Here is a 25,510-nt window from a genome sequence, read left to right on the forward strand (position 1 = left end):
AAGTAAAAACTGAAAATGCAGGTTTTGGTTGTCAAATAAACAACAAACTTAAACAGGAGTCATGTTTTTTATGCTGACATAATGTAATTTCCCCTCAGGGAAATAAAGTATTTCTGATACTCACAGTAACTATAACATGGTCTAGATAAAGGGTGTCGTGTCAGGTGCTAGCTTGTCCTAAACATAAAATGAAAGAAGCAAAAAGGCTTAGAGCATCAAATGTAGAGTAACTTAAATGTGAACTTTCATCCCTTTTATGGACTGTATAGGTATGAAAAATTTGATTCTTACGGTAAACATCTGTTCAGGCAGACCCTCTTTGTGGCCTTTTGTAATGTGAACTGTGTTTCTACTTTCAACCATACTACTACACGACTACATAATCAAAGCTCTGATGCTGTCGTTTACCCTTCCAGCTGCAGACAACTATTTATCACACCCTTTCTTCTTAAAGCTGATTTATTAAGGTGTGTAAGCAATGCCCTCCTTTATAAACATTCTCTGGCTACTGCACATCCATGAAACTAAACATCCACTCTATGCACGGCAGGTAGTCCAGGGCTGAGATTGGATTCATTTTAACAAGCTAAGGAAGTCTGCAGTAGATTATACAGGGACTTTTGAGGAGCTCAACAGCCAGGATGTAGGCAGCAGCTCCCCTTGATCCCCGCTAGCACGAGCTCATTGCTGGAGGAGGAAATAAAAACAAAAAGGAGAGAAAAGCACATGTCGAGGCAGCAGCTGAAAGGTGTCATGTGGGTCACTGGTGATTAGCTCTGCACCAGCGTGCTGCTTCAAGCTCAGCCAATGAGTTTCTTTTCGAGATCTGTGACTGGTAATCGGGGACTGTTGTGCTTTAAATGAACTTGTACAGCAGCAGGCAAGGAAAAAAACAGCTATGACGTCTCACCAGTGCCAGGATTACAGCTAAGCTCCTTTGCACGACTGCATTCGTGCCGTGTGTCCATCTAAGAGTCAAAACAGATACAGCAGTAAACGACAGCAAGAGTGGACCTGTTTTCACCGCTGTGAAAAAACAAACAACCTCATAAATCCTCTTGGATTTTGTATCAACACACAAGCTGCTCACCAGATTTATTACGCTATATTAGTGCTCTGTCTGAGGTTGTAACCATAGAAACCAGCATGAGGTACATCTCTGGCCTTTCCGTCTTTTGAAACAGAGAGCATGACGTCAAAGTGGCCGCTGTTTTCCCTCTGAGGGAGTTTTTCCTTTCATTCAAAGCAGTAAGGGGCCAGCTTGACTGATAACAGGGTGAGTCAGCGGCACTATCGTGCACCTTAATGAGGAAGTTTACTAAGCCACAACACATGTATCAAATTCAGTGCTTTACGTGTGTATAACTGACCGATATGAGAGGGAAAAGCCTGGTCTTATCACGTCACTGAAATGAACACACGGAGAATGTGAAAAATCTGCTCTCAATCTAATCTGTTTACAGTCCCAATACGATACACACAACCACTTCACACAAACACCAGGCAGCAAAAACACTGCTGGACAGATCAGATCTCAGTGTCCTCATGAATGAGCAGGACTGAGGACATGGTAGATTTATGAGAAGCTGATATGAATGTTTCAGGATTTAGGGGTGAAGTGTTTTTTGTTTTGTTTTGTTTTCAATATTACAATCCAACCTCCTTGCTGACCATCTGGATGTGTTAAATACTTGATTCTGATTGGTCAAATCTCCACAGTAATTCAGTTGGTCAATTCACAAATTGGAGTGATTAGAATTTTTTTTTTTTTTTTTTTTTTTTGGCAACATAAGATTAACTTTAGCATCTAAGCTCTGAATCTCATCACTCTTTGTAAAATAGCTGGGAAATAAAGGTGTGCAATATAAAAACTAAAGTCTGATCAAGTGTTAAAAGTGTCTTATTAGTTTTCCCCAAACAGAAAGATCTCAGCCTAAATCTTGTCAGGCAAAATCGTTAAGTCAAATGTCAACTTCCTGTTTGAACCATTTGGGTTGTTGAAACACAGTAACTTTATGTTTAAATAGCCTTCACTGAACTTTAAAGTTGCTCCGTAAATATGTTTTACATTTTCTTTTCTTACCGAGCTGAGGCTTCATTGTACTGTAGTTTATGTGTTGACAATTCTCATCCAACTTATTAGAAATAAATCAGTACTTCACGACAAGGCTTAACAGTTACATCCAAGTGGATTGAATCACTGTGATGAATATAAGCTGACGCTTGTAAACGCCGGCTGCTAACTTATTCCGTGACAGTTGACAATGAAGTCACAGTACAGATGCATCACTTAAAACAATTAAAAGCTGTGGTCAGTGTGAAACAAGAAAATTATCAAAAGGAGGAAGTTGATAAATAAATAAATGGTGATGGTTAACGCAATTCCAAAACATTTCAGGTTTACAACAGAGATGTGGGCATGTTACAGATACTCCTTGATACTTTTTGAGAAATATTTTTTAATTTATTACAGAATTATTCTCTGTTTATGACCTGAAGTTCACATTACTATAATTGTGTGAAGAGAAAATCTGTATTCACGAGTCAGCCAGTCACTTGAACCTGTCTAAGCTCTTCAACTCTGCTAAGCTCTGATCTTTTCTGTCTTCAGGCTCAGTGCTCCAAGTGTAACCTGAAAAATCTCTTTGTATCATTATTGCTGACCCTTTTGGTTTTCTGGGTCAGGTGGTACAACAGTACCTGGGTGATTTCTCTGCGTGAGAAATGAATATTCAAATGCATCATTTCTGCCTGAGCTTCCATCTTACAAATGAGCTGGGTCCAACTCTTGGTTGTTTAGAGTAAGTCCATTGAAGAGACATTTCCTCTTAATTGTGGTGGTCCAAAGTTGAATAACTAAATAATTCTACAATTCTACAATTTCATTTGGCAGACGCTTTTGTCCAAAGATATTTCCAACACAAACAAGAATTTAGACAGAAGGGAAAACCTTAGTCAGTGTGACTAAGTGCTTTGAGTTATTTGGCTGCAGGGGCTGCCATTAAGTGTTTTTTTTTAACCCTTGTGTTGAATAATGTAGCCATAACTTACCACAATTAATCGCTGCAACAACATTATACAGTAGTTCAACCTTCAACAAAATTCAATAATCAATGTTAAATATTCACTTAGAGCTGGGTCTGAGACCTTCTGACTCATTCTATCCCTGAGGACAAAGAGGAGGAGGGTCATCTTAAGTGCCTAGTTTTTCCTGAATAGATGAGTCTTCAACCAATCAATCAATCTTTATTTGTATAGCGCAAAAACATAACAAACATTATCTCAAGACACTGGTCCAGACCCGTTGATGAAATTTTACTTGCAAAAACCCAACATCAATACAAGATAAGGAGTCTTATCTTATCTTATCTTATCTTATCTTATCTTATCTTATCTTAACCCATCATGAGTACAGCACTTTTCTGTGAGCTTTATCAAAAAGGAAAGTTTTAAGTCTACTCTTTAAAGTAGAGACCGTGTCTGCCCCCTGGACCTCAACCAGTAAGTGATTCCAAAGAAGAGGAGCCTGATATCTAAAGGCTGGACCTCCCAGACTACTTTTAGAGGTAATAGGGAACAATGAGCTCTTTAAGATAGGATGGCCTGATGCCATTAAGAGCTTTGTAAGTCAGAAGAAGAATTTTAAACTCTATTCTAGATTTTATAGGTAGCCAGTGTAGAGACACTAATATTAGAGAGATGTGCTCTCCCCTCTTTGTCCCAGTCGGTACCCGAGCTGCAGCGTTCTGAACCAGCTGAAGAGTTTTCATTGACTTATTGAGACAGCCAGATAAAAGAGAGTTGCAACAGTCCAACCTGGAAGAAATGTAGCATGGACCAGTTTCCCAGCATCATTTTGAGAAACGATGTGTCTAATTTTCCTGATATTACAAAGATGAAAAAATGCCAACTTTGAGACTTGCTGGATGTGAGTTAAAGGACAGGTCCTGATCCAAAAGGACTCCCAGGTACCTAACAGTGGTGCTGGAAGCCAAGTTAATGTCATCCAAGGTGATGATCTTGTTTAAGAAAGCCTCTCTAAGATGTTTAGGTCCAAGAACAGTGACAACACAATGCTGGGCTGGGAGCACCAAGCGTCTTTCACAAGCAGAGTGTAGTGAGCGAGAAGAAGTGTAGACCTGAATGAGGGACCCAGGTAGGCAAGAGCCGTTCTTGTCAATGTTTTGTAAGCCACAAGAAGAGCTGCCACTGGCCAGTGAAGAGAGATTAATAGCGGGGTGACATGCTGTTTTGTGCTGGTTAAAGACCAGATGTGCTGCTGCATTCTGGATCATCTGCAGAGGTTTAAATGTACACACAGGGGGGCCTGAATGAATGCACTGGATTCAGTGGACTGCGTTAGATCTAAGCAGACTGTGCAGTTACAAGGTGGAAATTTAGCCATTAGCCAAAAACTGTTATTACATTCTCAATTGCATCTTATTGAAGGATGGAGAGCAGTCAGCTGTTTTCCTTAATGTTCTACATTCTGTGCAGACAGTGTTTCAAATCATGTCAAAGGATGCAGGTATTTGTCATGACATTGTTTAAAGGGTGGTCCTGCTGACAGAGTTTGGGGACCACTGATTTAAGATAATTTAATTCTGGGTTCATTTACTTTGCTGTGACACACTTGGTTTTAAACTGGAGCAGGCGTTCACGTAATCAATCAGGGGGACATGACTCACTGTTTAATGCATCCCGATCTGTGTGAGTCATGAGCAGCAAGTGTATCTTTCCTCTGGATAAGATAAAATCAATACCTAACTGCTCAGAAAGAAAGGGGTGTATTGTGGAACATCAGGGCGGTTTGATTATGATGTGAAATATCACCATGATTCCTGCTTTCATTTAAGGAAACATCAAGTATATCTACTTCACCTGTTCCTGGGTGATGGCATGTGTTGTCAGGTGATGTACGTCAAACACAGACTTCTTTTCTCAAGCTTATAACTTTCATGTAACAAATATTTGTCCAGCTGCTTTGAATAAGAGCAACATCACTTTTAAAAGTTTGTCTCTTATTCGTCATCAAACAGGATTTACATTCCTGGAATAATTCTGTATTTGCCTCTTTATGTGTACCCTTTATCCAGTGTTTGTATTCTAGGCGTGTAAAAAGTAATTATAAATTGCCTTATGAGGTAATGACTGAGGTATGTACACAACAAATAGTCTCATAATGATTTATTTGAAACTATATACCTATTAATGATTACTTTCATCAGTGACATACAACACTTTTTGTATTCATTATGATATAATACTAGAAAAAACATATGGACTTCCAACATTAGTGACCCATTCACTTGTGGTTCTTTTACGAGGGTAAATTTTATTTATAGATAAAAAAAAATAAATAAAAAAAAACATCTGCCTTCTTCACAGCCATGGGCAAACTATCAACATACACTAAAGAATCAGTCAAATTACCTTAACTGAGAAACACCATGCTCAGCTCATGTCAAAACAACAACACTTCCCCTTCACAGAGGCTTTATTGAACTACAATTTATTCATTGACTCCAAAACATCCGCCTCCCGACGCTGTGGGTCCAGAGGTGAACTCGCGCAAGTCCGCTAATCTGGAGCCAAGCACAATCTGGGCACAGTAGGCTGGACATGGTGTGTGTTGTTATACTCAGCGTTCTGTTACATAAGACACAGCCTTCAGAATATTGTGTAATATTTTTAAGATAAGGGTATACAAGGACAACAAACAGCTACAACATGTTCATATGTTGTACAAACAAGTACGCAGGGATCAGTCCGCCATGGTGGTGAATTCCTACTACACCAGAAACATGGATGACATTAGCAGTGGGGAAAGGATCCTTCTGTGATGTTCAGATGTAAAAGGCTTGTTTCAGAAAGACTAACATGACCCTATGCAACCCCGGCCATGTGTTGTGTGTGCTTCATAAATGAATCAACTGTCTTCCCCTCTGCTGCTCTGTTACACAACCCGCCTCCCGTGAACATGCAGCTGTCTGCAGAAACAAGACGACAAGACTCAATGAAAATAGGTCCCTTTAAAGATCCTGATGTGCTTCTTTACTGCTATGAAAGTGTATGTCTTTAGATGTCACTTGACTGGGAATTTGTCCAGATATTTTCCATGGTGGAAACTGACATATTCTCACGCCAAGGACTAAATGACACTGCCCTGATTCAACTTCCAACAGTGAAGTATTAAAAAGCTATATTCCTATGGAAATAAACTTGAAATACAGTTTATTTAACCATCAGTCCCACCTCGAACATATCGCAGAGCATATTGGTGCATAAGATTTTGGAGTGGCACTAGGAATGGACAAATGCTCACATGTTCTCATCCGTCTGTTTTGGCTCCTCGAGGCCTCAGCTGATGGTTGGTTTCACAGTCATGTTTTCCCTTCACAGTGGCGGTGGGGAAATCAGTGGAAGGATGAGCTGATGATCAAAGATAACTTATTCTGTCAGATATAAGATGCTCTGTTGACTTAATCAGTTAACAGTGTGAAACTATATAAAAACTTTGTCACTGCTTTTAGTTCTCAGTCTCTCAGTTCTCTTTTAGTCTCAGTCTCGGAAACACACCCTTTACAGAGTAAACTGATAATAACCCACTGTGTACCATGTCTTAACTAGAGCCAGATGATTGAAAAGCAAATTAATTTACCCTCTGAGTGACTTAATATGACACTGCCTGCGGCTTTCAGGGTTCACATCAGTCTCACATTCTTGTGTGTTTAAATGAGTCAGGGTTGTTGAGCCGTCTGCAGTGGAGTGTAGGTGCAGTTTGATCCATAGTTCAGTGACAGTTGACATTCAAGCATATAAAAAGGAAAAAAAAACAACAGAAAAACTTTTAAAACACTTTTAATCTCAGACCCATTTTGTTTGTTGACATGCAAATGGGACACTCTAGAAATGGTCATAATCATGACCTGGAGTAAAAAAAAAAAAAAACTTTGAGGATGTCATAAAAGTATTTTTCTAGTCTTCTGCTTAACTGAGTGATCAGTAAGGGAAACTTTTCTCCTCAGGGCTATTAAACCCACAGCACATACATCTAAATGCCCACGATTCACATCTGAGTGTAAGAATGAGAACTGTGTGTTTACTTTCAATATGAGGAAATGAACATTTTGAACAAGTTCTGAGCTAGAAACAAAACAAAGTTACCTGTAAGATAAGTCAAAATTACTGGTGGGTACCTTTCACATTTGAAACAATATGGTACTGATGGCCGGTACCTGGCCATCAGTACTGGCACTCAATGGTACCAATTTCTGGTACTTTTTTGTGTTTATGTGGTCAAAAAAAAAAGTAATTTATAGGACATACTTTTTTTTCAATTTAACACATTTGTTTCTCAATATATAACCTTGCAATGCTGTGTTCATGTCCAGCATGGAAAATGGCCTTCACTTCCACTCCCTCACAGCCATTAGGATGTATTTAGGTACCTAAACATGGTACCATTTAATTTTACATGAATCGGTACCTGGTACTTCTGACAGAATTTGGTCAGTACCTATAAAAGTACCTAATTTGGTACCCTTTTCTTTTTTAAAAACAAAACTAAGTGGTAGGGTCTGCAGGAATTTTCATTATTTGTTAGTAAATGCAACTTTTAAACCAGGCTCCTCCTCCTTGGATCAGTGCCAGCTGCAGCACACACCCACAGCCTTCAACCGAAACTACTTGAATACACTCACTAGCACAGCAACCACCTGTAGCATCATTTTTCTGCTGGGGAGAGATTCTAAGGCCGTGCACCTGACTTGGCATGTTAGCACAAGCTAACATGTATCAGGTATTTGACACTCAGTAGAAAGCCAACTCACGTTGCTCATCGTCCCCTGCTGATCTCGAATGACCCGAAAGCGAGTAAAAGTCAAGTCAAGCCTCACCCTCCTTTAGGAAAAGGCTTTATTTGTTTAGTGTTTGGATTCACTTTGGCTGTTTGTCTTCCTCCATATTAAGTCTGCTATCATAGTCACTCAGGATAGCCTCTTCCACTCACTATTATCAACACACAAAGTCACTTGTGCACTGGGCGTGCTGTGATTGGCTGAAGTATCTACGCTCACTCTCTGCCCAGAAACATCCAGGAACAACCAAAACATTAACATACAGGCATAGGAGGGGTTTGAAGCCAACACAGACACTGACACACGTATAGAAGCTCATAGGGGACGACTGGGCAGGATTATTCCTGTAAAAGTTGACAGACTCTACCTTTGACTCACTTCTCTTATTTTTCAAATAACTTCAATAATTTACACAATTATGAGTAGAGAATGTATTAGAAAGTGAAAGACTTAAGAAGTGCACTTTTAAGACTCAAGTCGAATCCAAGTCCAAGTTTTGGTTTCAAGTAAAACAACACTGCCTTTGCCAAATCAGTTTTCAGCTCTCTTTTTCTGACTTAGGGCTATCTCTCACTCTTTAGCACTTCTGTCGCAGTATTAAAAATGCTTGTGTTTTTTCTGTTCATCTTTGTTTCCGTACAGAGAGCCTGATATCCCAGCCTGGGCTCCTTTACTCTACCAGCTGCAGCTTCTGGACATCAGAGAGAAACCAGACCCATTCACCCTGCCCATCGCAGATCGTATTCGCATCGGGAACCAGAAACGAGAGCGAGGAAACTTTCATTTCCAAAGGGAGGAATACAGCATGGCTGCCAGAGCCTATTGCATGGCTTTAGATGTGCTCACCACGCACAGCAGAGGTAACCTGGCATCAAATCGTGAATTTATTCATAGGAAATATTTCCACTCTGCCACATTCACCAGAAGTGTGTTGTAGGAGTGGATGGAAGCATTATTTTCTCAGGGGGTTGGAATAGAAAGTGCAGAGAAATGCAAACTCACATGGATAAGAAGTATAAAACACAGCATCCAGGAGAGGCCCAGACACACATTTCCACTTCAGTTGAAGCTCTGAGTGACATAACAGTTCAGTGCCAACCTCCACTCTGCTACCACTAATCACAGTGTCACCATGCAGAGACACTTCCCTCTGAGCAAAGTGTCGCCATTAATGTTTGTGCTTGATTCTTTTGCATAATCAAAACTAATCAACTTTCATATGATTTTCACCTTCTTAATCACTCCAATCATAGACAAGGCAGGGTGGGTCCATGAGAGAAATGTGCCTGAACAAGTCAGTGAGGAGAGAAACATGAACTGCTTCATAATGTTTCAATGATGGACGACCAGAGAGTGAACTCGTGATGGATCTGAAGAGACGAGTTCACCGGGGCATTCAGATCGAGCAATTAGTGTTTGAGAAGACAACAGACAAATAATGATGAGAGGCACTAACGTTTTCCCATTTTGGGGTCATTTTGGCATCAACAACATTATTTTGAGAATACAGTTTACGACACAAGGAGATAATAAAAAATCTCAAATTGATGAGTGTTCAACATCCTCTGACATACATACTCAAATTTGATGTGCACAGTTCAAGAACAAACAAGAAATTTTAAAAAAATGGAGTGAAAGAGCTTTTGGTCACACTCAAGGAGCCACTTGAAAAAATAAAATTAAAAAGTAAGATGGACAGAAAAAAAAATGTAAAAAGAAAGTAAGAAAAAAAAATGAAAAAAGGACAAAGAAAGGACAAAAATAAGAAGGAAAGAAGGATGGAAGTGAGGAATAACACAGTGAAGCATTAAGTTGTGTAAAACCAAATGCTTCAGCAAACATTAGAATAACACCAGTCAGGTAGTTTTCAGTATCATACGGGACACTTCTAGGAACAGACTCCTCCTCCTCCAATTCCCCTCATACCTTCTGTGTCCATGTTTTTTGTGTTTTTCCTTTCTTTTTATAAGAAGTTCAGTAGATTTCAGAGGTTGTGTCCCTGCACAGATGGTGATGATGTTGGTGTGAAGGCAGAGGAAGAGGAGGAGGTGAAGGACTATCGCGTGAAGTGTTTGAACAATCTGGCCACCTCTCAGCTGAAACTGGAGCAGTACGACGATTCTCTGCGCACCAGCTGGGATGTTCTGACCCTCGAACCCAACAATGTCAAAGCCCTTTTCAGGGCTGGGAAGGTGAGTGTGCTTTCATTCTCCCCTTATGTTAAAGAACAAAAACAGCACTTCAAACCACTCAAAGATGATTCCTGAGGATTTATGTGAATGAGGTCTAACACTTGTCTTCGTAGTTTTCCCTACTGAACTTGCACTACCCTTACCAAGACAAGATAAGGAGTCTTATTCTATCTTAATCCACCATGAGTAGAGCAGGATACAGCATTTTGCAAATTAACATCCCTGCCTGTTCTGAGTTATGGGTCCTGCAGTACAGCTTATTGTTGACTTTCTCTTTCAGCTCCTGTCAGACAAGGGTGAGTACAAAGAGGCCATGGAGGTGCTAAAAAAGGCCTTGAAACTGGAGCCAACCACCAAGGTGAGATAATGTTGTTTGTGCCCTTCTGTGGCCTTGTTCACACAAAAACGGCCCCATCAGAAACACTATCTTCCTTGCTTTTTTAAAAAAAACTCTGCATTCACATGACAAAATGCAAATTACTAGAAATGTTGGAATATGCAGGCTTGAGCAGAAGTGAGTTCAGGACATCCCAGATGTAGCTTCACTTAGAAGAGATCAAACTTAACAGTGGCACAAAGCTGGTTATTAACACAATATGTGAAAGTTATTAGTTATTATTAGTTATTTTTTCAAACACAGACTTGGACTTGTGATACATTTGAAGCCTGTATATTAACCCTTTATGGTGCATGGTGCTATTTTTGATCTTTTCTGCACAAAGTTACAAAAAAGCAATTCAAATAAATTAATAACTTTAAAAGAAATTCTCCAATGAGACTCCAGGGTTGAAATTTTGAATTTAAAGTAGGGATGTCCCGATCACCTTTTTTTTGCTTCCGATCCAATTCCGATTTTTTTATTTTGAGTATCTGCCGATCCCGATATTTCCCGATCCGATCTTGCAGCAATGCATTAGGAAAAAAGAAAAGAAAAAAACTCCTACAAGTTGTCCTTTGAGTTTTTTTATTTTATTTAAATGAAGGTATCATTCTAGCCAACATGGATATAGCTTTTTTTCCTCCACTTAGTGCAGCATTGGATCAACAAAATAAAAATAAAGCTTCTCAGTGGTGCACCACAAGATAACCTTGTATGTGTGTGACAATAAGGTTGCAATTTCTTGTTTGCAATATCGTTGTACTTGTTATAATGATAAATAAAGTTATATTCTAAAATGAATGATGATGTTCTATTATACACATTTTAATTAAAAACAAGAACTAAGGCCCCAGGCTTTTTCCGATTCTGTCTCCCCCGATCTCCGATCATTAAAAAATTCCCCCGATCCCCATCCGATCACGTGACCAGTATCAGATCAGGACATCCCTAATTTAAAGTATTACAATAAGTACCCTCTAAAGGGCTAATTTATTATTCAAAGGTGTGTAAACAAAGCAGTGATATTACATTTTTTTTTAAGTCAAAGATGCTAACCTACACATCCATAAATGAAAAAAAAAAAAAAAATTGTGCCCAGTTTTGAGTTTTCAGGTACAATTCAATTTACGGATATATATTTAATAGTCCTAAGCCAATAAATGCTATTTTTTTCATAATGTTAAAGCTTAATTTAAAAAAATATTTAATCAAATCTCGAGACACTATTTTAATAAAATCTTGACCTGGAACTTAAATCTTCTTGTTGATCACGATGGGCAGTCGAGAAGCCAATAATCTCATTTACAGCTCGAGTAGGAACATATTATTCACACTTTCTCTGATCTTTACCCACACTTGCTCTATCTCACGACATATTGTGTTTATTGCATCTTTCCAGCTACGGGAAAACATTCCTGGTAAAGTGTGAACAGCACCGCCTTCATCAAGAGAACGCTTTCATGTGCAATATGAAAGTGCTGAGAATTCAAAACCATATTTGTTCACACATTAGCCCGAAGAAAAGAGACGCCTCGCTGGTATCCCACTGAGCAGCCTCTGTTTAGAGACTTGTTCTGTCTTGTTTGTGTGGTTCATCTAATCTGCCAAATCCTCCACAGAGGATCTGGCAAACTGCACATCTGGCAGTCTGCAGATGTGACCACAGTGTTGTGAGATGTCCGGTAAAGATGGTAAAAATAATGTGCGCAGGCCGAGGACTGTGACTCTGAAGCTCCGTGCTCCAAAAGTAGTAAAAGAAAGGTAAGAGAGAGCCAGAGTCAGCCTCACAGGGACAATATGAAGTCCAGGCTGTATAATTTAGGAAACCACTCTGGTTTTCTGTTGATTGCAACAAAAATGAAGAAGAATCTCAAATATGGATCTTTAAACCCTTAAATTTCTCCTCACTGCAGGAGTTTATAAACTTTGAGGACATTTCCATTAGCTGTTTACGACACACTGCTCTCTGTATTCCAGTAACCTGACCTAGAGGGCACTCTGCCACACTCACAAATATGTCTGCTTCTTGTCTAGACAAACTGAAAATATCTACTTCTTTGGTAATTACACCCTCATCTCCATGCTGGAATAGATACTCTAAAGAAAACTTACTAAGTTGTCTTTTCAGGTTATTTTCTGTCTGCAGACTTTCACAAAAAAAGATCAAGGACACATTCAAAACAACCCTTGTTTTACGACATTTCAGACCTCCCATTACATTCACTTTTCTTCAGTGTAAAATTTAGGATAAAGAAATAAACTCGACTTCACAGGCTCTTTACAGTTGTACTTTGCTGTCTTCAGTCTTAAGCGCTTTGTGTGACTTCCTATTTCAGGCCTCTGCTCTCCCCTCCTGGACATTTTGGAAACTGCAACATACAACTTTTAAAATGAAAGTTTCAGATTGAGAAAGCATCTTTAACTGGATGAATTTTTTTTTTTTTCTTCTTCTTCCCTCTTTTCATCAGGCGATCCACGCTGAGCTGTCTAAACTTGTCAAACGGCAGTCAGGAGGTAAAGATACCCCGGAGTGGAAACCTAAAGCAGCAGAGATGCTTGGAGACAATATCACACCTTTTCTGATTCCTTCTAGAAAAAAGGAGCCATCTGTAAGCCTGCACAAAAAATAAAGAAAAAATCCAGTTTTTCTTTTGTTTTAATGACATCAGATTGATTTTTCACATGTGTTTGGTTGCTGTGTTTTAGGGACTTTCCTGGAAGTTTATACTGGGAGCTCTGGTTGTGGCCTTGGGCAGCTTAGTGACGTCAATGATTCTGACTGCAAAAAACTGAAGTCCTACGCAGGAAGCACTCATCAGCCCCCTCGTCGTTGTTCTTAACATCATGAGCAAGTTCAGATTTTGGTCTTCAGTGCTTTTCAGTCAAGACCACAGGAGAAGATGTTGTTAAACGTGGAGACATGACAGAGGTGTCACATTGTAGAGGATAGTACTACATTGAGTTGTTTACAAAAGCAGGAAAGACTTCTGCTAAGGACAGATTTTTATAACTGTAATTTTTTCAGCTCTCCCTGTATATTGAAAAAAAAAAAAAAAAAAAGAATACAATTTCTGATCAGACCCGGAAAATCCAGCATTACAGCAAAAAGTCAAATAATGGCCCAGGAACTTTTGAAAGTCTTCGACCAAACTACAGAGAATAATTTTAACTAAATGAGCCACCCTTTCAGCATCAGACTTATGAGGAACATTTCATCTCTTCTCCAGTCACTGATGGTGTTGAAACTGTAGTGTCATGAGGCTCCACATGATGCCTGATTAAAAATGTTTAAAACAAGTACTCGTTATCTTCTCTTTGTTTGCCGTCTCTAGCATCTTTGTCCTCTCAAAATTTGAAGAAAGCATTTTTGTTTAAAATGTCATTTATTTACATCAATTTCAATACCAAATATTATAAAAACCTAAGAAAAAAAAAAGAGTTCGGTTACACATCACATGCGCCTGTACAATTTTCCAACGATGGAAATCTTCATGTTGATCAGAGAAAAGACATCATGACATACATCCAATGCTTCAAAGTTAAATACTTAAAAGGTTAAAAATGTTCCTGCAAGAAAAACTATGTTCTTCATCTCAAATAAAAAATAACCTTGGTCCTTTATTGCTCCTTTGTTCTCTTTGTCTTGTGCTGTCAGCAGCAAGCAGTGTGACTTTTCTTCTGGCTGGATGGACTCAGTTGTAGCTGAGAATAAGACTGCCGCCTCTGACCGGCGTTCTTCTTTACCTCTCTGAGGAAAGGTTGAGGAAAAAGTCTAAGAAAAGACTAAACACTTAAATTTGAACACTCTTTCTATTCTGTTTCCTACCTGGCTAGATGGAGCACAGCCTCAACAACGTTTTTCCCCTCTTTGGCACTCGTTTCACAGAACAATGCACCGTATGTCTGTAAGCAAAGTATAAACGTACTGGACTGCACTTAGTTTATTTACACACCTGGGAGGCAGGACCTCTCTGTGAATGAATTTCCATCAAATGAAATGAAAAGTTACACACCTTTGCCAGCTTTTCTCCATGCATACTGCTCACACACTTTCTCTCTGGATGCTGCTCCCTGAGGTCCACCTTGTTTCCAATAACACACATGGGAATCTTCTCCTCTGTTGAATCCTGAATAAAAACAAAGGAAACAATAAAATGCATACCTGCTTCTTTAGAAGGTTCATTCTACATCATTAACTTCACTTTCAAAACCAACCTCAATCTGATCCACCCATCCCCTGACACTCAGGAAGCTGCTCTCTGAGGACACATCATAAAGGAGGAGGACTCCATGGGCTTTCCGGAAATAGGACCTAGCAATGCTGCGAAACCTGCATCAAAAAGAAATGAAACACTACGCTCAATCAGATTATTTTCTTTAAGTGGACGAAAAAGAGCGATGATTGGGTACAGTACCTCTCCTGCCCAGCCGTATCCCAGATCTGCAGGCTCGTCATCTCACCGTCCACTAGCATCTTCTTCATCTGGAAATCAACTCCTGAGGAACAACAACAAGCTCATTTAAAACCCTGCAGTAGACACTATTTTTATTTTAATGATTTAATGTGATGTGTCTCCAGCTACCTAGTGTTGTCTGAATGTCTCCTCTGAACTCATTGAGCAACAGTCTCAGCAGGAAACTGGACTTTCCAGATCCAGCATCCCCAGCTAGGACCAGACGGTACATTGGCGTGGGCTCCCCAGATTCTGCTACATCTGCATCTAAAGGCTTCAGTACCACATTACACAAAGACAACAGTTAACATTTTTTCAGGTACATATATAAATTACTCTCAACTTTAATCGAACACTCAAGGAAAATATGCACCTAAACCTGTGTGAGCCTTGAGTGTCAGATGTGAAGAAAACACATTTCACTCAGCAACATCAGATGCTAAGTGACCCTGTTGGCATGTTTGCATCTGAATATCTTTTCTGGGTACATCCTGATCAGATGTCAGTTTAGGTTTAGGTTTCTTCCTGTCTCCTACTTGATTATTCTCTCATGTGTTACACATGTTGCACTGTGACAGCACTGTGAACACACATGCAGGTGAACACACATGCCACCCCTCACTCAAAACTGAATGAATTATTGGAGTCTTAAACAGAAAAAGTGAGAAAAACAATCAAATAATCTTGGTAGTGGATAAGTCAGAGTCCTTCTTCTCATCTCTCAAGTCAGAATGCAGCAGGGATAGACCGATTATCAGACAGGCTGATTATCAGGGCCGATATTTGGCATTTTGAGGCATATCAGCATCGGCCTTTTTTTTAATCTGACGGCCGATAAGAAACAAATTTAAAACTTTGTTGTTGCAGCTCTCATGCAGCCACTCCGCTATCTGCAGCCACTACTCAGTCCCCAGCACTGTCCCACCCACAGTAACATCTAACATCTGATTGGTTACAAGCAGGGCCATGGCTTGGGAAACAGCCAATCAGCGGTGCAGTTACTACAGTTGTTGCAGTTACATTGAAATTTTAGAAAACTTTATTTACTGTAGAAAACTTTAGCTATTTATTTTTTAAAGTTTTCATTTAACTTTATAAAACATGCTGCTAAGCCTGGGAGCTGTTTAATAAACTCATGCTTAAAGGTATTTGAATGTAGTTAAGTGCTGGAGTTTGTATTGTTCAAAATTTTGACACCAATATTTGTACTTTGACTGCAAATTAATATTGGCTTCAAATATCGGTTATCGGCCTCCTTGACGACTAATAATCAGTATCGGTATAGGCCTGGAAAAATCCATATCGGACTATCTCTAGAATGCAGTCAATACTCAAGTCTGAGTCAAAAGCTGATTCATCAGTGCATGAAATACTAAGCTAAGGACAATAAGTTATTAGTCAACAGTTAGATTAAGAAAGTCTTGAAATACAATTACTTAAGTGCAAAATGGTCAGAGTTTTACCTTCATAGAAAATGCAGACAAACGTCTCCGTAGCGATGATGCGATGGAGCTTGCTCTACTTGGAGCCATCGACACTGCAGCTTCAGATTTCACCTCTGATACCTGCAGCAAAGATGGCACTAATCTGAAATCACAGTTCAATCAAAAGTCAATATTTTCTGAGAGACATTAATGATTGCTCTGACCTCCACATCAGATGGGACATAAGAGTAACTGTGATGAACAGTTTCTGCTAAACTCCTGTTGTCGTCACTGTCGTAATCGCTGCCTGCGCTGTCAACTATGTCCATTGGCAAAGAGTCTCCAGTGTCCAGGTACTTATCAGCCCAGGAGGCAACATGTGAGTACGTCATTTTGCTGGGATCTTGTTCTAAGCTGCATAAAGAAAGCATGCACAATCACAGAAAGTCTGGCGTCAGCAGTGAAAATTGAATGAGGTCCATGCAGACAAACATTCACAGAGGTGTGCTCAGACTTCATGTACCTGCTGGTGTTGGGTGTGCTCTGCCTGAGTGATTTCATCCTGCGGGCCGGGATTTCATTTTGGGGAGACAGCTGCTGCACAGTTTAGAAACAGAAAAAATTAACATATGAACCATTGAAAATAACTGGCTGTAAGCTTCTGATGTGAAACCAGAGCTTACAAGGTGGAGTGTTACCAGCGAATAAGGAACTTACCCTTCTTTTGGCTGCAACTGCTTCACTGGCCAATGCTGAGCGAAGCCCATCGTTACTGTCATACAGGCTTTTGTTCATTTCTCTGATGGAGTGTTCAAGAAAATATGTAAGAGGTTCAGATACAGGCACTAATATTCACATTTACACAACAGCTTGACCTGGATGGATTTTCAGAATGGAAAATGACCAACAAGCGTTAAATAAACACATAAGGATAATACCTTAAAAGTATTCAACATCCTTTTTTCCTTAACTTCTTAATAATTACAAACATAAATTTGTTTCATCTGGTATAGGCCATTGATTGTTTAAGGAGCGGTTCACACAAATAGCAAAAAAAACCCAATAATATATATATGTTTTTAATGTGGTGGAGTAATATTTTCCATTCATCCCCCTCCTCACACACTCTCTGAAAGTCCACATTAGAAAAGTGAAGAACAGACTTACTGGAGGATCTGGATTTGACTGGCGTAGGACTGATACTCCTCAATCATCTTCCTCAGTTCTTCTGTTTCCCTGTAAAGCCACAAAAAGGTTACTGTGCTTGATTTGGGGTCTTATTGCTGGATTATATTATATGTCAGTTTGGCAACACACTGAGCTGAGCTTTGAGACAGTGCCTCACCTTTGATGTTGAGCTTTTTGGTCTGCATACATGTTCTTCAGCTTGTCCAGGTCTGAGTGCAGGATGGAGATGTTTGTCTGAGCTTCCAAAAGAGATGCCTTCAGATGTTCATTTTCCTATGAGAAGATATTAGAAAGTGGGAACACTTGCGAACAATTTAGTACAAACAGTGTTTAACAAAAGCCAGCAGTCATTACCTGGGTGAAATCACGGACTTGTTTGTTGAGTTGATCAAGCTCCTCCTTTGACTGGCTGACATTTGAGGCCTCTTGGCTCTTGTGAGAACAATGAAAATGTATTTATTTATTACATAGTTTTACATTTTGATGTGACTTTTTTTCACTTAAATCAGTACAAATCAAAACTCACTACTCTACAGTCCTAAAAAGACACAAACAAAGAACGTTTCTACAGATCGTTTACAAAATGTATACCCGCGTTGGGACTTTTTGGTTGGTATGAAACAGACTGTATGACAGAGGATTGGGGCAACGTTAAAGAAAAAAAAAGTAATTGTTTTTTTAGATGAGTCTCACAAAGTCATAAATATACAAGAATAATCTCATAAATTCACGAGAATAAAACTATTATTTTGGTCTATAACTAGGCTATCAGAAGCCTGTACAAAAATGAGGAATGTGGAGCATCTTATGAAGTTATAATTTAGTATAGGTTTCACAAATCAGGAATTATTTTATCTTTTGGCATATTAGCACAATATTGTTATGAATACACGGACCCTGAAAAGACAGCTAAGAACCTGGGGCTTTGTAGAGAACTTTGGTAAAGTTAGACAGACTTTCACAAATTCTTCTTTCTCCGATCAATAACTCATCAGAGGAACATTGCTTTTACAAAAATCGACACTGCAATGTATCGTCAAAGCGCTAGAAGCGCTATTGTGAAGTGCAATTTTGCACAGTATGCTCAACCTCGACCACCTTACATAACAGAGCGCGTTTGTTGTTATGTGCAGTGTGTGATTTTAGAGTAAAGTTACACAAGGACAAGTTATCCCAGCCTAATTCTTGAGCTGCAGTGCATTGCAGACACTTCTATGCAGAGCCAGTTATTGTTCAAATGAAATGTCTGCAAATTGCAACACTGATAAAATATGAAACAGAATTATTTAATAACTTAACTAAAAGTTATTGAATATTTCATTAAAATCATATTACACATGTGATTTCAAGTTTTTGATACTACATTTCTTAGATCTACTGACAGCCTATAGCTGTAGACTAAGATAATGAGTTTACTCTAATAAATGTATGATTTTTTTATGTCAATTTATAAAATTATTCTTGTGAATTTATCTTTTTTTTAGCATGGCCTTAATCGTCCGTTGTAGACTAAGGAGCTCTCTGTGACCTACAGAGCAAAAATGATCATTTCAAGCAGCAGTTAAAGCAGTGCCTGTAGATGCAAAAGAGAGGGAAGCAAACAAGGTTAAACAGCCTATGAATTATGTGTTTGACTATTAAGGAATCTTCTTTAAGTTTTGTATTCCTTACTTCTTCCTTCCTTTACATTTTTGTTTAATACCTATAGCTACAATACAACTATACTCTATTACTGCTACTGTTTGCTACTATACAAAGCTACTATACAAATAGCTTTGTTTATCTTCAACCAAAAACATTTATTGTTTCATCTGATCGAAACAAATCCAAAAGCCAGTGAATAAATACACTAGCTCTGCACAAATGTTGCAGCAGGGATGTCACCATTGCTTGTTGACACCAGGATTATCACTAGGTTTAATGGTTCAATGAGTTTTTAATATTTTAAGTTTGTTGGGTTAAAATGTCAGGTATATGTGTGTTTGGGCTGTGGCACAGCGACCAACCACTAGATGGAGGTGTACGTCCAGTTGATGACAATTATCTGGCAAACAAAGTTGATACTTGTAGAACTGTGTGGCTTGGCAGTTTCTTAAATTATAAAAATGGATATTACATCAGCTGTGTCTGGTTAACTAGAATTCAGTGATTTATTAATAAAAACAGACATGTGAAAGTCAACTTGCCCTAAAGCTGATAGTGCTAGCTTTGCAAACTTAGCCACAATCCGCAAACCTTTTGACTTTGATAACCACCAGACTCTGGGATCTCATGTTGAGTCTCATTACATAATACGGTGCCCATTTTTCAATATTTTTGCTAACTTTAGACTAGTCCATAAGACAAGTCAGAACTCCTTTTAAAGCAACCAGCAAACAGTTGCTTTAGATCATCCTTTCAATCTTTTTGTTGTATATCACATCACAGCATGTCATATCATTTCATATCTTATCCGATCTTATCATATTTTGTTGAATCGTGTCACATCAATTTGTGTCTACCTCGTATCTATCTCACTGTTTTGTATCATATCCTATCATAAAAAATGGATCTTTTTGTATAGTATCACATTGCATCTCATCACATCACAAGCATTGCATCTAACAGTATCCTATCATGATGAGCTGGCATGCCAAGAAGTCTTTATAGATGATGAAAGGTAACATAAAAAAGATATTAAAGAAATCACTTCTCTGCCTCTCTAGTACAACATGAGTTATTAACAGAAATGTAGCCAGAGCTGCAGCTCCTTATAGATAAAGCTGCTTTTTCTCTCTTTTTCCTGCTGATACAGGTATATACAGCCTGTTTGCTGTGAAAGAACAAAGTAATGCATATTGTGGGAGAAACATTACCTTTAACAATCTTTCCACAGTTGCATTCAAGTCTGTGACCTCGTTCTGGTGCTTCCTCTGCAAAGTCGCTAAAACTCCCTCCATTTTCCTTCGCTCCTACGAACATGACACCAAAGCAGTAAGAAGGTGCACACCGGCTGGGGCTAAAAGAGAGGCTTTGATCTGACTGTACAGAGGCTTTTTGTGCAAAGACGTGTAATCTGCTGCTGTGAACAGCACCACAAACATGCAGGTATAACTTACAGCAGGCACTGAGGAGTTTGCTTAAAGTCCCACTTTAGTGGAGAAAAAAACTAAAACATATACCTTCAAACTCACCTCTTGTCTCACCCTCTCCTCTGTCCTCGCAAGCTGCTGCTGTATGTCCTCCTCCAGTTCTGTCAGTTGACTGTTGTTCATCTCCTCCACTCTGTTTGAACAGAAAAGGACGTCTAAGTTCACGTAAAGCAAAGCCTGCTCTCAAACACTACCAAAGCATCAGGACAGCAGAAGGAAAATCTGATCACCTCCTGCTTACAGGCCAATGCTACCTGACAAATTTGACTTCACCTGGTAACAGTTGTGAAAACTTTGCTCCTGTCAGAAAGCACACGAACCAGCCACAGAGGAGGGAGGGACGGCTTAAAGCAAAGTAGATTCCACAGGTGTACCAGACTGTGTCAGTGAGATTTCTCAGAACTACCACACTCATTGGTTCTTTACATTTTACATCAAGATTTAAAATGATGATTTCAGTAGGCACTGGTGATGGAAGCATAATAGACAGGTAGTTTGCAAAAGGGTTAAAAGACCAAGACAAGGAAGCGTGTTTAAATCTTTCTACTTCCTTGAGCAAGGAATGTCACCTTTCCCATACTGTGTTTCTGCTTAACTAAAGCAGGAGAGAAAAAGCAAAAAGCAAAGAAACAATCTCTGTGCAGGATTAAAATTCAATGACAATGCAAAGACCCCACATATAAGGGCTCATAGTGTACATGTTCAGGGAATAACTAACAGATTTGCATTATGCGTTCTTCAAGCCTTTTAACCTTTACTTTTTACAATCAGTGTTGATTTTAAAAAGTAAAGTCATACATTTGGCTCAAGCTGTAAGCCATACAGTTAAGAATTAATACCTAAAAGAATGATGTCAGTTTAATACAGTTTTACAGTTTATTAGTTAAGGAAGTCACTAATTTTTTCTTAAGCGGTAACCTCTAAAAGGATTCCCCCAACCGACCTTACATCATTTAAAATTTAGCATAGCATTAGCTGAGGCAGGCCACAAGGTCAAACTCAGTCTACAGAACATCAGCTGCTCTTATCACCAGCCTCTATCAGCTGACAGCTCAGCTGATTACGTCTACAAATTCAATAGGCAAATATCAAAGAGTGTACTATTTGAACTGCTTCAGCCTGCCTACTATCTCACTGCTCTCCCTGCAAACTGCTTTGCAACTTCCAGCCCAGATCCTTCTTTTATGCTGTGTCTGATTTAATCAATGTCATAATTATCATTAATGATGCCTGTTCTTTTCTGCTCCCCCTTGGGTTCTTTGCTGCTGCTCTCTCTGCCTTGGCTTTTCGTGTATGCACGTGAAAGAGAGGAGTGTGCTCCCCTGGCTATGCCATTCCACATCATGTGGGCGGCAGGTAGATCCTAAGTTATTGCATGTAAATATTTAATTATTTTGACAAGTGGTCCTGACCAAACCAGAGTTACATCTCCATCAACTGACCTGGTTCTAATTTTTAACCAGATAAATCCAGACCCATGTAATACAAATACAAACAAACTTAAAGAGTTTACTAAATGGTATAAGATGTATTTTTGGTGAACTCTGAGTTATCTCAACATAACTAGATATACAGTATATCATAAAGAGCTCTATATTGATACCCATGATTTAAAAAAATGTTGCGGACACACTGAGGCTATTTCTAAAGACAGAACAGAGGACTGATAGAGAGCTCTATCACATGGAGCCACTACAATCACCTAAAGCTCAATTTAAGAAAAAAGGAATGAGCTTGTGGTGGAAAGAAAAAGAACTCCTTGTCCTGGTTATCATCCAGAAAAAGGAAATTAAAAGACTGTCTTGTACACTGACGGTTTTTTTTTTTTTTTTTTGAAACACAGGACTGTGCTAAAAGCCCTAAAACCTTCACGAAGGAACACAACACATTGTTCTCCCATAAGATATCCAGAGTACAAAACTAATCTAATGTGGATTGATTATTTTTTCATTGTTATTGTTCTGCTGTGTCTCATGTCTGACAGAAATAAGAAAACAAAGTCAATAAAGATGATGATGATAGACACACACAAGCTGTTGCTGCAAAGAAGCTTCAAATTTCAAACTCTCAACATCAACTAAGCAGCACAGTCTTAAGACTGGCACCCTTAGAGGAGTAGCATCATTATTTTATTAATATAAAATAAAAAGCAAGAAGCACAAACATTACTCTGTCAATATTAAACTGATATGGAACAGAAGAGAGACATTGGCCACTGTCGGTGGTGTATGGCACATTATGAGCTAACAGACTGGTGTGTGTGTGTGAGTAAAGCAAACATCAGCTGACACTGATGTTCACCTGATATATTAATGCAACTTAAAGTCTCTTCTTAGCCTTTTTAAGGCTTTCATGTCAATTCAATGATGATTAAGCCCACTGAGGATAGCATCTGAAGGAGGAAAGAAAAGCCCATCTGTTCAACATAGCTAATAGCAGAGGGTTTCCCAGAATGTTGAATCAAGCAGAAATATAAACTAAAGCTGCAGGTTTTTGGTCTAGGATGCTTTGATCAGCCTCCCTTGTTGAGAAAAGAAAGATAAACCATTAAAAGCTGGAAAGAAGTTTTGCTTATGAGTTGGTAGAGACAAAAACAAAAATATAGAGGGAATTAGTGTTAGACTTTCATTCGTGAATTCTAGTTCTCGTTTCTTTTCTTATCAATATGTATTGAAAGATGTTTTTTTCTTTTAAGTACCATGCAGTCATGTCAAAAAGAGAGTCTCAGCTTACACTTAAATTAGTTCCTGTATTTATCCACTCCCCTATGTGGTTTATAGACACAAGAGGGCAGCAGTCTACAAATAGCCCATGACTGAGTCAAGCCTGTGGGCTATTTAATTACATATAGGCCTATTTGAAAATTTTGATGACCTTCTTGTGTGAAATTTTCATGTAAAAGTTGCCCCTGCTCATGTTTGCACTTACCGCTTTAAACTTGTCTCCAGCTGCTCACACTCTAGCCTGCTGTCCAGACTTTGACTGACCAAGGAGGACACGATTTCCTCATACTGCTGTAAAACTGTATTATTTGTAGAGGTGTGCAGGGCCTGGTGAAGCTCAGACAGCTGCTCCCTAAGACTGTGACAGGAGAACAAAAAGTGACCACCAGGACTGAACAGGACAGAGGTCATAGCTCATGAAGTGTTTATCTGTCTAATGCAACATACTAAGCTCATAAATATCTCCAATAAATCTATCTTGTATTTATCTTTTAATTTAATTTAATTTATTTTTCTAAATTTTGTTTTAACTGTTAGCTGTAATCATAGAGATTTTTAAAAAATGTGTAAAATATTTCACTCTGAAATAATATATTCAACTTTATTGAGATACACCTGTATAAACATTTTAGCCTTTAACATGACCCACTATTTACCCCTATACTCAGTTCATCTTCATCAAAAATGTCAAGAAAAGTTTTTTTATGTAGTTCACATGCCAACACACTGTTTTCATGGACTGTTTTTTCTAAAGGTGGAAATAACTGCCGGGGCAGTAACAATGTTTTGTTAAATAAATAATGTGAGTGTGTTTATGAGTCATTAGCATCACATGTTAAGCTCAGGTAGATGTGTAAACAGCTCAATTATCAAGATAGACCATTCTCTGACTCTGAAATTTAAAAGCTGTGAGAAAAGTTTTACATACAACACCATTACAGGGCTTTCAAATTGTGTATGAGATTTGAATTTGGTGTCCTTTTAGAAAATTAAATTTCTGAATGCCTTCCTTAAGCATACGATACTTTTATGAACTTATAGCCTATTAATTGGAACTATCTTTAAAGCTTCTTTGAAAATGTATGCTTATGGTGACATGGTTGATTAAAACTTTATCATTCTGCCTTCAATGGATGTTTTCTTTTTTTCTGTATAGCTCCCTTCTCCATATGGTCAGCTCTTAACACAGATACCAGTTCTTGGTACACCGAGCTAAAACTCTAGGCTTCAGCCTTGATATAAATATTTTTTTCATAATTGTGCAAAGAGCACCTACTTTTTTTTTCTTTTTAGATCCTCAGTTTTTTATAAATTAGGCCCACATAAGTTTCTATCATTCTACTGTGTACACTTCAAAATTAAAGGTGGTTTGTTCAAAATTAAACAGAAACGCAAAATGATTATGTAATGTACCAAAATTATTAATACTGTATCTGTAAGGTGCTGATAATAAAGGTAAAACACGTTTAAATTGACATCTTTTAAAATTCAGCCGGGACTGTTTCCGAGCACAGCTCTTGACGTAAGGTGACGATTAACTGACGTAAATAACGCTACAGTAGTCAGTCACTACAGCCGTTGGCTAACTGAACCCTCGTTAACATAAACAGCCGGATATCGTTTTACCTCTGGGAGATGACATACTCCGCATCTATCTTGTTTAAAAACTCGTCCCCTGGTCTGCCTGGGATGTTCGACACGGTATCCAAAGACGCCAGGTTTAGTGTCTCCGAAACCTCCTGAAACCTGGACGAAAACTTGCTGTAAGTGATGTATCCATCTTGGTCCGCGTCGAACTTCTCGAACAGAGTTTGTATCTGACTCTCAGGGACGTTGAGCTCCTGGCAGACAACAGTGAAGTCCTCATACTCGATCTTACCGGATTTATTCATATCACAAGCAGAAAACAATCTGCGTAGGCTCGGTCTTTCCATATTTAACTGTTAAAACACATACAAGGGTTATTAAACGTACCGTTAAAATTCCACACCTGTCGCACGTCGACCAAAATAAAAGCCGCAGTTAAACTGTCACTGAAGGTGTCACATAGGTAAGAAAGCGCTCCTGATTGGTTCAGGTCTCACTGTAGGCGGGTATCGTCCGAATACATGGACCCAATAAGCCACTTCCTACTTACTGCTGTAGCAACCGACGACTGTA

General features: G+C 38.8%; 2 protein-coding genes across 3 annotated transcripts in view; one reads left to right on the top strand and one right to left on the bottom strand.

Annotated features, from left to right (window-relative positions):
* fkbp16 (FKBP prolyl isomerase 16) overlaps positions 1-13,783 on the top strand; it is a 30,081-nt gene extending 16,298 nt beyond the window's left edge. Inside the window, exons 4-8 of the mRNA XM_074677685.1 lie at positions 8,502-8,719; positions 9,867-10,051; positions 10,332-10,409; positions 12,899-13,039; positions 13,137-13,783. Of these exons, the coding sequence (XP_074533786.1) occupies positions 8,502-8,719; positions 9,867-10,051; positions 10,332-10,409; positions 12,899-13,039; positions 13,137-13,223 (709 nt within the window). The 3' untranslated portion in view covers positions 13,224-13,783. The remainder of the gene's footprint in view (positions 1-8,501; positions 8,720-9,866; positions 10,052-10,331; positions 10,410-12,898; positions 13,040-13,136) is intronic.
* Positions 13,784-13,862: 79 nt separating this feature from the next.
* rasef2 (RAS and EF-hand domain containing 2) lies at positions 13,863-25,405 on the bottom strand. Of its 2 annotated transcripts, none has more exons than XM_074677684.1 (17): positions 24,977-25,405; positions 23,556-23,708; positions 20,670-20,760; positions 20,352-20,447; positions 17,851-17,928; positions 17,654-17,769; positions 17,476-17,544; positions 17,026-17,107; positions 16,832-16,902; positions 16,533-16,722; positions 16,348-16,449; positions 15,014-15,158; positions 14,846-14,927; positions 14,646-14,760; positions 14,444-14,557; positions 14,257-14,333; positions 13,863-14,178 (listed from the first exon to the last, which is right to left on the bottom strand). In XM_074677684.1, the coding sequence occupies exons 1-17, from the start codon at positions 25,282-25,284 to the stop codon at positions 14,082-14,084; spliced, it is 1,986 nt and encodes a 661-aa protein (XP_074533785.1). In that variant the 5' UTR covers positions 25,285-25,405; the 3' UTR covers positions 13,863-14,081. The 2 variants fall into 2 exon arrangements, with proteins under 2 accessions (XP_074533785.1, XP_074533784.1); XM_074677683.1 differs by having other exon boundaries at positions 16,832-16,905; positions 24,977-25,403.
* Positions 25,406-25,510: the final 105 nt, after the last annotated feature.

The sequence above is a fragment of the Halichoeres trimaculatus genome, unplaced genomic scaffold (assembly GCF_033239565.1).
Source record: "Halichoeres trimaculatus isolate MK-OKI-2021-1 unplaced genomic scaffold, fHalTri1.1 fHalTri1_scaffold_10, whole genome shotgun sequence".
NCBI lineage: Eukaryota > Metazoa > Chordata > Actinopteri > Labriformes > Labridae > Halichoeres > Halichoeres trimaculatus.

Bases quoted from the DNA above. Each gene is read 5' to 3' on its own strand.
- rasef2 (XM_074677683.1), bottom strand. From the start codon at position 25,284: ATGGAAAGACCGAGCCTACGCAGATTGTTTTCTGCTTGTGATATGAAT. The intron at 16,906-17,025 runs GTAAGTTCCTTA...TAAACTGTGCAG, and splicing joins CAGTTGCAGCCAAAAGAAGG to CAGCTGTCTCCCCAAAATGA. The intron at 14,558-14,645 runs GTTGGTTTTGAA...GTTTTTATTCAG, and splicing joins GATGGGTGGATCAGATTGAG to GATTCAACAGAGGAGAAGAT.